We start from the raw sequence: 13,838 nt of genomic DNA on the forward strand, positions 1-13,838 counted from the left end.
CAGAGTGGCACCGTTATAGAATGCCACCTTTCCAACAAGTTAGTTGGTCAAATTTCTACCCTGCTAGAACTAGAGAAGAACGCTACCTGCCCCAATGCCTGCCCCTGACTGCCCTTGACCAGCACAAAAACATCCTGTGGTGTATTGCATTAGCATCGAATAGCCCCCGCGATATGCACCTGTTCAGGGAAGTTAGGAACCAATATACACAGGCAGTTAGGAAAGCGAAGGCTAGCTTTTTCAAACATACATTTTCATCCTGTAAAACAAACTCCAAAAGGTTCTGGGACACTGTAAAGTCCATGGAGAATAAGAGCACCTCCTCCCAGCTGCCCACTGCACTGAGGCTAGGAAACATTGTCACCACCAATAAATCCACGTTAACTGAGAATTTCAATTAGCATTTTTCTACGGCTGGCCATTCTTCCAACCTGGCTACCCCTACCCCGGTCAACAGCACTGCACCCCCCACAGCAACTTGCCCAAGCCTCCCCATTTCTCCTTCACCCAAATCCAGATACCTGATGTTCTGAAAGAGCTGCAAAATCTGGACCCCCTCTTTCAAAAATGATCCACCGCAATTTGTTGCAACCCCTATTATTTGCCTGTTCAACCTTTCTTTCGCATCGTCTGAGATCCCCAAAAATTGGAGAGCTGCCGCGGTCATCCCCCTCATCAAAGGGGGAGACACTCTAGACCCAAACTGTTACAGACCTATATCTATCCTACCCTGCCATTCTAAGGTCTTCGAAAGCCAAGTTAACAAACCGATCACTGACCATTTCGAATCCCACCATACTTCTGCGCTATGCAATCTGGTTTCAGAGCTGGTCATGGGTGCACCTCAGCCACACTCAAGGTCCTAAACAATATCATAACCGCCATCGATAAAAGACAATACTGTGCAGCCGTATTCATCGACCTGGCCAAGGCTTTCGACTCTGGCAATTTTCATTTTATTTATTTCACCTTTATTTAACCAGGTAGGGTAGTTGAGAACAAGTTCTCATTTGCAACTGCGACCTGGCCAAGATAAAGCAAAGCAGTTTGACACATACAACAGCCTTGGTGTCTCAAATGACTGCCTCGCCTGGTTCACCAACTACTTCTCAGACAGAGTTCAGTGTGTCAAATCGGAGGGCCTGTTGTCTGGACCTCTGGCAGTCACTATGGGGGTGCCACAGGGTTCAATTCTCGGGCCGACTCTTTTCTCTGTATACATCAATGATGACGCTCTTGCTGCTGGTGATTCTCTGATCCACCCCTACGCAGATGACACCATTCTGTTTACTTCTGGCCCTTCTTTGGACACTGTGTTAACTAACCTCCAGGCGAGCTTCAATGCCATACAACTGCTCGTGGCCTCCAACTGCTCTTAAATGCAAGTAAAACTAAATTCATGCTCTTCAACCGATTGTTGCCGGCACCTGCCCGCCTGTCTAGCATCACTACTCTGGACGATTCTGACTTAGAAAATGTGGACAACTACAAATACCTAGGTGTCTGGTTAGACTGTAAACTCTCCTTCCAGACTCACATTAAGCATCTCCAATCCAAAAATAAGTCTAGAATCGGCTTCCTATTTCGCAACAAAGCATCCTTCACTCATGCCGCCAAACATACCCTCGTAAAACTGACCATCCTACCGATCCTTGACTTTGGCGATGTCATTTACAAAATAGCCTCCAACACTCTACTCAGCAAATTGGATGCAGTCTATCACAGTGCCATCCGTTTTATCACCAAAGCCCCATATACTACACTGCGACCTGTATGCTCTCGTTGGCTGGCCCTCGCTTCATATTCGTCGCCAAACCCACTGGCTCCAGGTCATCTATAAGTCTTTGCTAGGTAAATCTCCGCCTTATCTCAGCTCACTGGTCACCATAGCAGCACCCACCCGTAGCACACGCTCCAGCAGGTATATTTCACTCGTCACCCCCTAAGCCAATTCCTCCTTTGGCTGCCTTTCCTTACAGTTCTCTGCTGCCAATGACTGGAACGAATTGCAAAAATCACTGAAGCTGGATACTCATATCTCCCTCACTAACTTTAAGCATCAGCTGTCAGAGCAACTTACAGATCATTGCACCTGCACAGAGCCCATCTGTAAATTGCCCATCCAACTACCTCATCCCCATATTGTCATTTTTTTTTCTCCTTTGTACCCCAGTATCTCTACTTGCACATTCATCTTCTGCACATCTATCACTCCAGTGTTTAATTGCTAAATTGTAATTATGTTGCCACTATGGCCTATTTATCTCAACTCTCTAGAGACAGCAGGAGCGGTAGAGATACTCTCAAAGATCGGCTATGAAAAAGCCAACTGACACTTACTCTTGTGTTACTGACTTGTTGCACCCTCGACATCTACTATGATTATTATTATTTGACAATGCTGGTCATTTATGAACGTTTGAACATCTAGGCCATGTGCTGTTATAATCTCCACCCGGCACAGCCAGAAGAGGACTGGCCAATCCTCATAGCCTGGTTCCTCTCTAGGTTTCTTCCTAGGTTTTGGCCTTTCTAGGGAGTTTTTCCTAGCCACCGTGCTTCTACACCTGCATTGCTTGCTGTTTGGGGTTTTAGGCTGGGTTTCTGTACAGCACTTTGTGATATCAGCTGATGTAAGAAGGGCTATATAAATACATTTGATTTGATTTATTGCCTTACCTCCCTAATCTTACCTCATTTTCACACACTGTATATAGACTTTTCTATTGTGTTATTACGTTGTACGTTTGTTTATTCCATGTGTAACTCTGTGTTGTTGTTTGTCGCACTGCTTTGCTTTATCTTGGCCAGGTCGCTGTTGTAAATGAGAACTTGTTCTCAACTGGCCTACCTGGTTAAATAAAGGTGAAATAAAGAAATGTATTGTGCCAACTGGTAAGTTTGGTGGCAGAGGACTAATGGACTGTGGGTGTTTTTCATGGTTCAAGCTAGGCCCCTTAGTTCCAGTTAAGGGGAATCTTAACGCTACAGCATAAAATTACATTCTAGATGATTCTGTGCTTCCAACTTTGTAGCAACTGTTTGGGGAAGGCCCTTTCCTGTTTCAGCATGACAATGCCCCAGTGCACAACGTGAGGTCCATACAGAAATAGTTTGTTGAGATCGGTGTGGAAGATCTTGACTGGCCTGCAAAGAGCCCTGACATCAACTCCATCGAACACCTTTGGAATGAATTGGAACACTGACTGCGAGCCAGGCCTAATCGTCCAACATCAGTGCCCGACCTCACTAACTCTCTTGTGGCTGAATGGAAGCAAGTCCCTGCAGCAATGTTCCAACATCTAGTGGAAAGCCTTCCCAGAAGAGTGGAGGCTGTTATAGCAGCAAAGGAGTGCCCATGATTTTGGAATGAGATGCTCAATGAGCAGTCGTCTACATACCTTTGGTCATATAGTGTAGGTTTTCAAACAGTGCATCCCCCCCCCCCCCTGAAAGAAAATATCATCCTAGATCAGTCGTGACTATTGCTTCCAAACACACTAGAATAGATCATTTCCATGGTGTGAGTCATGGGACGCTGTACTCACGTTGGATATCGATGGTGACGACAGCATCTTTACCGTTTGGCGCTGCCTTGTTTGAAGCCCGACAGGTGATCCGTTGGCCTGTCTCGATGTTGGAGGCAGAGAGGTAGAGTGTGCTGACTGTGCTCTCCCTTCGCCCATCCCGTAACAGTGTCTGAGGAATCATTAAAAGACCAAAGATTATCACTAGCTATTACATTTACAAGATGTCTTACTTTCATTACATTTACCTTGTGTTCATTTAGAATTCTTATCCAGTGTGACTAGAGTAACTAAGGTAGATAAGACAACCAAATATCACAGCCATTGCAAGTACAACTTTCTACAGTACAGTATGGATGTAGGGAGCAATAGGTTTACAGTACATCATGCAATGTATGTACTGTATGACCATTAGGATTTTGCTATTTTTTTCCCCATAAATCTCATGTATCTCTTGCCCTGACTTACATAGTAATATCATAGTAGTTACATATTTGGAACTACATAGTTATAGAGTTTATTGGTATACGTCATTGACAGATTTGTGATGTCATATGCAGGTTAACATTTCTCATCATGAATCTTGTTCTGGGGGCAGCTCTTTAGAGTGGTCACTAGCTGGCACAGCCACAAAGTCATACGATCTGATTTGAAACCTAACCCTAAACTTAACCCTAACCTTAACCACAAGGATAACCCTAATACCTAACCCTAACCTTAATTACATTTTTGTTTTCATGAATCTGTACAATATTTAGAATTTAGTGGAAATTGCTTAGTTCTGCCTCCAGGACAAGACTCATCCCAATTCACGTTAACCTGCATGTCATACTGGACAGATGGGATCAGTCGTCTTTCTATCGTTTGCCTTCTCAATCTGCATGCCTTGATATGCCACGTCAAGTCATGATATGACTCAAAGTATGTGAATCCAAAACCCAGGCTCATCATTGGATAAAGATTAAACATATTGGTTCTCTGTCTCCAAAATATTTTTTCCTGATGCATTTAAATGAAGCTGTTACCAGATTGAGAAGAATCAAAAGGACTTTACATCCTAACAGTGTGACATGTAAATAATATGACATGATGGGTGGCAGGTAGCCTAGCAGTTAAGAGCATTGGGCTAGTAACTGAAAGGTCGCTGGTTTGAATCCCCTAACTGACTAGATTAAAAATCTGTCGATGTGTCCTTGAGCACTTAACCCTAATTAATCCTGTAAATTGCTCTGGATATGAGCATCTGCTATATGATGTAATCAGTATCAAATGTGATACATATCAAATATGCTATACAGATGTTGATACTAAGTACTTACAAAGTAACTATACACTGCCTCTCCAAATCCTGATACAATAATGTACACGTCTAAGTGGCTTGCCTCTGTCTAATTTATGGGTTTAAATTGAGTAAAGGGAGCGCTCTCCAATGGGTTTGTTTGGGTTAGGCTCACCCTGGAACAAGCAAGATTACACTGTGAGATTGTCATGGGACCGCTTCTTTAAATGCGCCTCTCACTTTCTCTGTTTCCTACCCAGGGCTGACAAAGTGAACAAATTGCCCAAGAACACATCCATAATGTAGAGTGATGGAATGCTTTCTCTTTTTTCGTCATGTTGAAAGTGCGACATGAGTGCTCCATCTTGCCCAGTGGATCAAATTAAAAATCTCAGCTGTCATTAAATTGACAAAGCGAGGCCTTTTTTAGGACAGCTGTGTGGAGGAAGAGAAGAGTGAATGCAGCAGCAGAGAGGAAGCTAGGAAGAGGGGGAAGGATTCCCCCAATTGAGGGACGAGAGAGCACACCTCTTATCAAGGGCCAAAGGACACATTTGAAGTGCACAATCAATTTATTTATGCAAACTTAATTTGAGTGTGTGCACTTTTTATAGTTTTATAGTTTTTATAGTTTGCTGCAGCTATGACATTTGCTGCAGCTATGGTCAGAGCAACCTCCTGAATTCTCTACATTGGTGTCAGAAGTGGGGTGACGCTACTGTGAGGTCATCAAAGGCATTCCTGGGCATGAGGGACTTGAGATAAAGAAGCGTGGGGCACTCTTTTTGTAGGAAGGGGATAGTGTAGCGAACTTAATCCAGTTAGAATTTCTTGGTGTAATGGCTAAGCTGTTCAGTTGGCAATCGTTGGACCCAGGTTTGAGTCCCGGTCGGGGCTACCCATGAATTCGCTCCAATACTTACAAATAGAGCTGTCCTTTTGAAAGAGTTTGGTCAGCACAGAGATCAATCAAAACTAGCACAAACCACTCCTACAGTGAAATTATAAAACTGGGGCGGGGACAAAAATGCAACCCCCTTCCCATACCTTAGAGTACATGGCGCCATTCAGGACCTGCCCGTTGCGGATCCAGATGATGGAGGCAGCAGGCTTGGCATTGTCGGCGTGGCATGTCAAGTTGAGGGGGTCGCCGGCTCTTAGACTCACCACGGGAGCCCCCACAATCACAGGGTCTTCAGGGGGAACTGTGGGGGACGATAAAGATGGATTTGGTTCAATTGCATTGCATTCTGTAAAATGTGTACTGTTGTAGAGCAGTTAAAGGCTTAGTAGTTCACCTAAATGACATATTGGTTTTCTTACCCTGTAAGCAGTTTATGGACAAGGTAAAACAGCAATCCATGATTCATTTAGTTGACCTGGCCAATATTTGCCCCAAAACCAACGCAAGTGTACAAGGAAATCAATATGTTGTTTTGCAATTTCGATGAACTATCAATTTAAGACGCATTGCTATGCCATTGTATGCCAACTCAGATTAACACCTCTGACGTTTCAGTCTGATACAAAAATCTACAATAAAATACGCTTAATTTCAGAGCAGCATGGAGGCTGCATTATGTAAATTCAACATAGTGCTAATCAAAATATTGTACGCCATATTTGTTTTCAACAAGTAGCCTACATTTGAAATACACATCAATTGGTAAGAATATGTTTACACTTTGTGTTGCATAGAGGTTATACATCATCATCCTCACCCTTGCTGCTGCTTTGTGTGGTCTCTTCCCACTGGGCACACACTGGTTGAATCAAAGTTGTTTCCACGTCATTTCAATGAAATTACGCTGAACCAAAGTGGAATAGACATTGAATTGACGTCTGTGCCCAGTGGAGTTCTGACGCTTACCACATGTGAGCGATGACATATTGAGGCAAAAGAGGAAGCAGAAACTGGAGAGTCTGCCTCCGTTCATGCAGGAGAAACGGGGAACAAAAGAAAGAAAGGAAGGCAGAAAGGAAAGAAGGTAGCTAGTTGAGGAGAGCTTGGCCGAATCCAAGCTTGTGAATGGCACTGATTACTTTCTTGTTTGAAACCAGCTCTGATCACCCTCAATTTTATTCAAACTCCAGTGAATTATTGATTGAGCACTCAGCTCATTAGAGAGCAGATCTGGAGCAAGCCTGAATCAAAGGCAACATGCAGCTGGCACATCCTGAGTGCTTGGGAGAAAGAGAGTGAGGGAGAGAGAGAGCAAGAGAAAGAGAGAGAGATAGAGAGAGAGAAAGCAGCATATGTAAATGCTCTCTCCCTCACTCCTTAACACGCTTAATATGCACTTCCATGCACTTCATATGTAACATATTACCTGAAACAGATACAAAACAAGGCATATCATCATCACCACCACCTTAATTCCATACTTACACATTGTTCACCACTACCGCCGCCTTCTACCACCTCTACTGCCTTCGCTGCGTTCACTTCATTAGCGTCATACATTTTCCTTCCCTCCCATGGGTTATTCAGGCGAGAGGTACAGTATAGCTTGCTAGCTCGCCACATGCAGACAAACGGCGGCAGCAGCAGGAGAGTTAAAGAGAAGAGAACTTGATGAAGGTGGAGTTCGAGGGAGCTAGCTGGCTTCATTAGGGCCTGGACTTGGCCCCTTTGCTCATTACTCATCCCTCACAGTTGGGGGAGAACTGATTAGAGCCATGGCTAGCGCTTTCACCTTTGTCGGCCATCTTTGTTCAGCACAGTTACATTGCGACTCGTAGAGCAAGAGAACACTTCTAACTTCTGGGGGTCCAGAGGAGGCGGAGAAGGAAGAATGGAATTCTCCAAAGAGGCGTCCCCCAATTGTGAGAGCGACTGTGCTGCAGCCAATACCACTTCCGTTCTTATCTTCCACAATACGGCCATTGAAAGGATGACAGTTCCACAGTGGCAAAGTGCTTTATGAGCAATGTTGGTCTATCTTTTTTAGGTCCTCATATCTCCTCACACATTGTCAACCTTGCTTGGTTCAGATCAGTGTGTGAGGAAGAAGGATATTGTCATTTATCTGATAGTGTTACCTGAACTGATCAACTTTCTCTCCAGTTTGAGGAACCGTGGAGCTATGAGAGTCTGAATGGTTGTTCGTCTAACCCCCCATAAATATAAGAGGAAATATCAGTGAACATGTTTTCAGAGAAATGTAAAAAGAGAGGGGGAGAACGGGAGAGGAAAGAATGGAGAAGCCAATACGTATTGAAAGGCCACAATGAGATATTATAGGGCACATCAAAGAGTCATTCAACTTTACAGCTTTGAAGTAGTTCCAATGAAAGCTTAATCATCAAAAGAATACTAAAGGCGACTTTCAAAGGGAAAATAATGAATACTGTTAAGTAACCTTAGGAAGAATTTAAAAAGTGAAAGAGTAAATACTGAAAGGTTTCAACAACCTTCACCTTGACCAAAATCTGCACATTGCATATTTTTTCATCTTTTACAATCTGAATATGAAGACATTGCATGAATATCCGAAATGTTAAAAAAGTGAAACATCACTCACAGCTTGAACAGATACATTGAAAATAAATGGTCACATTTTGGAATTGTAAGTCACTTGAAGTCATTTCATGAAGGTGATGCAATGGTGGAGTACCAGTCAAGAGTTATATATCTTTAAAAAGAAACAGTACTCTAAAATCAAGTCATGATGAGGCAATTCCCTGAGTTTTCCTCCGTGAGTATCCATGGTAATTATGCCATCTGTATCTTACTGGGGGACTAGATTTGTTATTGTTTGTTATTGACAAGGATCCGATTGTAAAACACTGGTTGCCCTGTGTTGTACTGCGAAGTTGGAAGAACTTTTTTCTTCACACATTTTTATTTCTTCCCTAATGAGAAAAGCGAGAAGGCAATAATGTCAGGTTGGCAAGCTGCATTTGGTTTGCTTTCAATCTCTCTTGGACTGTGTCCCAAATGGCACCCTATTCCCTATTTAGTGCACTACATTTGATCAGGGCTCAAAAAGCTCTGTTCAAAAGTAGTGCACTATACAGGGAAAAGGGTGCCATTTGAGAAGCAGCCTGATGCTGTGAATAATTCAAGGAGCTCCTTTCTGTTCTGACTGGTGCAATACAGGAGGACCATTTTCAATATCTCTCGCTCTGTGATGCTAAATCAAGACACACTACAGCTGTCACTGGCACAACATATCACAAACAGGCACATTTACATTATTATCTGAGCACTAAACAAGCCGCTACTGGTAGCCATCTGTCCTTGCCTGCCTGCCTGCCTGCCTCTTTGTGCTGTCGGCTTCCTTTTCTCAGCCTAAGTCCTAAATGGCATCCTATTCCTTACTAAAGTGCACTACTTTTGGGAATAGGGAATAGGGTTCCATTTGGGACACAATCTCAGACTTGATATGAGCTGGCACCGGGAGACGCCAACAACACACACTTTGAGTGTGTGAACCAGCTAAGCAACAGGCCTTGGGGGTGTGAACCAGCTAAGCAACAGACCTTGGGGGTGTGAACCAGCTAAGCAACAGACCTTGGAGGTGTGAACCAGCTAAGCAACAGACCTTGGAGGTGTGAACCAGCTAAGCAACAGACCTTGGAGGTGTAAACCAGCTAAGCAACAGGCCTTGGGGGTGTGAACCAGCTAAGCAACAGACCTTGGAGGTGTGAACCAGCTAAGCAACAGACCTTGGAGGTGTAAACCAGCTAAGTAACAGGCCTTGGGGGTGTGAACCAGCTAAGCAACAGACCTTGGAGGTGTGAACCAGCTAAGCAACAGACCTTGGAGGTGTAAACCAGCTAAGCAACAGGCCTTGGGGGTGTGAACCAGCTAAGCAACAGACCTTGGAGGTGTGAACCAGCTAAGCAACAGACCTTGGAGGTGTGAACCAGCTAAGCAACAGGCCTTGGGACCCATAAAGATCCTATTAAATCCCTAATTCTATGTTGGGAGCTCTGCATAAAATCCTGACCAGTGTAGTGAGTTCACCATCCCACCCCCCCAGGTCTTGTGTTGTGTTAACAAGTCGTCCGTCATGTCAGAGCTGAGGGCACAGGCTGGCATTTTTGCAATGGGTCGGCAAAGAAGCTAATACCGTGTGACTCATTACATGGGCCTAATTCACAACATCAACAGTGATGTTTGGCCTTCAAAGCCAAGTTAGACCTCAGAGAGAAAGACAGAAGTAGAGGGAGAGAGAAAATGAGGAGACAAGGAGAGGGAGAGAATGGGGAGGGAGAAAGAGAGAAACACATGAGGGCCTTCTCTCCAGTAACCCCGCAGAGGTTCAACCCATCATCATTACCGACATGTTTGTGAATGTGGCATGGTCTAATGGTTCCAAATTGATGATTTAACGTGGCCAGTCAATAGATTTCTCATGAGCTGGCCGACACAGAGGCGGACTAATCACCCCCTACTTTAATTACTGTCGCTGGGTGCTGGAAGTCTCCTTTCTCCCCCCTTCTCTCTACCCTCCTCTCTCTCTTTCTCTCTATCCACATTAGGGCTTGGTTCTTTGTCACTGAATTACATTCTCTTTCTCTACGCTTGATTCACTGACCCCTTGGGAGGGACCAAAGTCATTCAGTTCTGTAGATGGGGAAAGGAGGGAAAATAGAGCAGATTCATTTTAGAAAAAAACTGAGGGGAAGGGCAGCTTGGGGAAAATGTGACCCATTTTCAACTGTACCTGGATCTTGTTCTGAGATCTTAAGATGCCCGTCTCGCAGGAATTGGCGGCCGGGGCGGATTAATCACCATCATGGCGGGTTCACTGGCAGTACCACGTTTGTGCCTTCGCCATCGCCCTCTCACTTTTGGAACTTTAAGATGGATGACTTAATCAATCCTCTTCTTCACGTCAGCTGTTTGCATGCACTCAGCACACATTTTCAGAGCTCTCAGTGTATCCTTCTTGAAAGTTCTCGCCCTCCTCTAAGGTCTCTCCCTCCTCTTGAAGATGGAAACCTTAATGTTGAAACTGCCATGTCCGTTTGCGATATTACAACAACAAAGAAGTTACTGGAAAGAACGAACACAGTTTTTTTCCATTCGGACATCATTGCTAGAGCGATAGAATAGCAGCATATGTGCAGCATTTGTTTTTACCTTGATGCGTGATGCTCCCCTAGCACTCCCCACCTCTGCTTAGTCAACAAAACTAAAACAATAACAATGGCCGTGGAGCAGTAGAGTGGTGCTGTTGCCCCTACTGTGGATCTTTAAGGCTTTTCCCTCCACTTTCCCCGCGTTGATCTATGCCACTGTAGCCCTTCACTAGCTTAGACAGGGCCCACCCTGGGGCATTTGGTCCGAAATAGAATGACAATTACTTTGCCGTAAACAAACCAATTGAAATCTAATTGAACGAGTGAGTACCATGTCGCCACCGCCAACAAATGACACTACAGGAGATCGGCAATACAATTCAGCAGTTCATTTGTGTCTCTGCGCGTCATAGCAGGGTGACTTGCCAGAGTTTGCCTGTCACACCGTCACACCGTGCCTTAGTGAATGTTCCCTCCCCAGATAAGAGAGATGCCACTGAAGTTAATTAAACTGTGCTTAATTTATATGGGAATGTAACGGGTCCCAGAGCCCAAGATAAGGAACAATTATAAGGAACAATTTGTTTCACCGCACTGGCTGGAGACTCCTGAGGGGCACAGTGTCAACTGATGCACAGGCAAGGGGAGAAAGGAGGAGAATTAAGACATTATTTCAGTCTCTCATGAAGGTAAGGATTTGTTGTGCCAAATACGAAGCAGGGAGAAAAAGCCAGATAAAGACTTGTGGCCATGCATCGCCTCCCTCCCATGTGAATCCATGACAGATGTAAAGCAATGATCAATTTATTACTGCAAAAGACATTTAAAGGTGTCAACTGCCATTAGCCAAGTTTTAATTAGGAGGAAAAGTGAATCATCTGTTTTACTGGGTTTATCCGTAAAAACATTACATGACATCAGATTGTATTACTGTTGATGATATCTGGCCCATCTACAATTGCTAGCTCCAATTCTGACTTGTGCTCTGATATCTGCATCACTGATTTCTGATCTCGTAAAATCCTGGGTTTTCTGAACGTTAACACTAGAAGCTTATTACCTAAAATGGATAAATTGAAAGTGTGGGTTCAGAGCTCCAATCCAGATGTGTTGGTCATTACTGAGACATGGATAAGAAAGCGTGCTTTTAATACTGGTGTTAACCTTTCTGGTTATAACCTTTTTCGACAAGACAGATATTCCAAAGGTGGGGAAGTGGCAATCTTTACCAATGATCACCTTCAGTGCTCTGTTGTCTCCACCAAGACTGTCCCCAAACAATTGTATTTGCAGGTTTTAAGCATTAAACTTTCAAATGGCTCTTTGTTGACTGTTGCTGGGTGTTATCGTCCTCCATCAGCACCGGCCTGTACCCTACCTGCCCTAAGCTCTCCTGGCCCCTTACACTAAGTCTGAATTTGTCCTGCTAGGTGACCTAAACTGGGACATGCTTAAACCACCTGACCAAGTCCTAAAGTAATGGGACTCGCAAAATCTTTCTCAGATTATCACCAATCCCACAAGGTATGACTCCAATCACCCAGAAAAGGCTAATCTCCTCGATGTTATCCTCACAAATAATCCTGATAGGTACCAGTCTGGTGTTTTCTGTAATAACCTTAGTCATCACTGTTTTACAGCCTGTGTTCGTAATGGCTGCTCAGTGAAACAACCTGTCCTGATTTGTCATAGATGCTTGCTAAAAAACTTTTAATGAGAAAGCCTTCCTTCATACTCTGACCTCTGTAAAATGGTATAGAATCTGCTTGATCCCCTCTGTCGAAGACGCCTGGACCTTCTTTTTTGATATTTTCAGTGGTATTGTTAACAAACACGCCCCCATAAAGGAAATGAGAACTAAAAACAAGTTCAGCCACTGGTTCGACCGTGATCTTGCAGAGTTACTCCACCACAAGAATTGCATTTGGCGAAAGGCTTGGCACACACATACTCAAGCTGACTGGCTATCGTTCAGGCAAATGAGAAATAAGTGCGCTCAGGCTATCCGGAAGGCCAAAGTAAGTTACTTTAACTTCTCTAGGGTAGGGGGCAGTATTTTGATGTCTGGATGAAAGGTGTGCCCGTAGTAAACTGCCTGCTACTCAGGCTCAGAAGGTAGGATATGCATATAATTAGTAGATTTGGATAGCAAACACTCTGAAGTTTCTAAAGTTTAAGTTTCTTTTTTTGAATGATGTATGTGAGTATAACAGAACTCATATGGCAGGCAAAAACCTGATAGAAATCCAACCAGGAAGTGTGGAAATCTGAGGTTTGTAGTTTTTCAAGTGATTGCCTATACAGTATACAGTGACTTAGGGTTCATTTTGCACTTCCTAAGGCTTCCACTAGATGTCAACAGTCTTTAGAACGTTGTTTCATGCTTCTACTGTGAATGGGGAGAGAATAAGAGCTCCTGGAAGTAGACAACTGAGAAAATGACATGAGCTCAGTGGTGCGCCCTTACGTGAGAGTTAGCTGTGTTCCTTTTCTTTTTTGAAGACATTGAAATTGTCCGGTTGGAATATTACTGAAGATTTATGATAAAAACATCCTAAAGATTGATGCTATACATCGTTTGACATTTTTCTACGAACGTAAATATAACTTTTTTTTACTTTTCGTTGTGACATTTTGCGCGCGCTTCCTGCATTTGGAGTAGTGGACTAATCGAGTGAACAAAATGGAGGTATTTGGACATAAATTATGGACTTTATCGAACAAAACAAACATTTGTTCTGGAACTGGGATTCCTGGGAGTACATTCCAATGAAGATCATCAAAGGTAAGTGAATATTTATAATGTAATTTTTGTCATTTCTGTTGACTCCAAAATGGCGGGTATCTGTATGGCTTGTTTTGATATCTGAGCGCTGTACTCAGATTATTGCAAAATTTGCTTTCGCCGTAAAGCTTTTTTGAAATCTGACACAGCGGTTGCATTAAGGAGAAGTGTATCTATAATTCTTTGAATAACTGTTGAATATTTTATCAACGTT

General features: G+C 43.5%; 1 protein-coding gene across 2 annotated transcripts in view; it reads right to left on the minus strand.

The window, feature by feature from the left end:
* Positions 1-13,838, minus strand: part of kirrel3a (kirre like nephrin family adhesion molecule 3a) — a 261,823-nt gene that overhangs the window by 72,190 nt on the left and 175,795 nt on the right. For both annotated transcript variants that reach the window (XM_029699881.1, XM_029699880.1), the window contains exons 4-5: positions 5,854-6,011; positions 3,549-3,699 (exon numbers count right to left, since the gene is read on the minus strand). In XM_029699881.1, the coding sequence (XP_029555741.1) occupies positions 3,549-3,699; positions 5,854-6,011 (309 nt within the window). The remainder of the gene's footprint in view (positions 1-3,548; positions 3,700-5,853; positions 6,012-13,838) is intronic.

This window comes from Salmo trutta, chromosome 19 (assembly GCF_901001165.1).
Source record: "Salmo trutta chromosome 19, fSalTru1.1, whole genome shotgun sequence".
NCBI lineage: Eukaryota > Metazoa > Chordata > Actinopteri > Salmoniformes > Salmonidae > Salmo > Salmo trutta.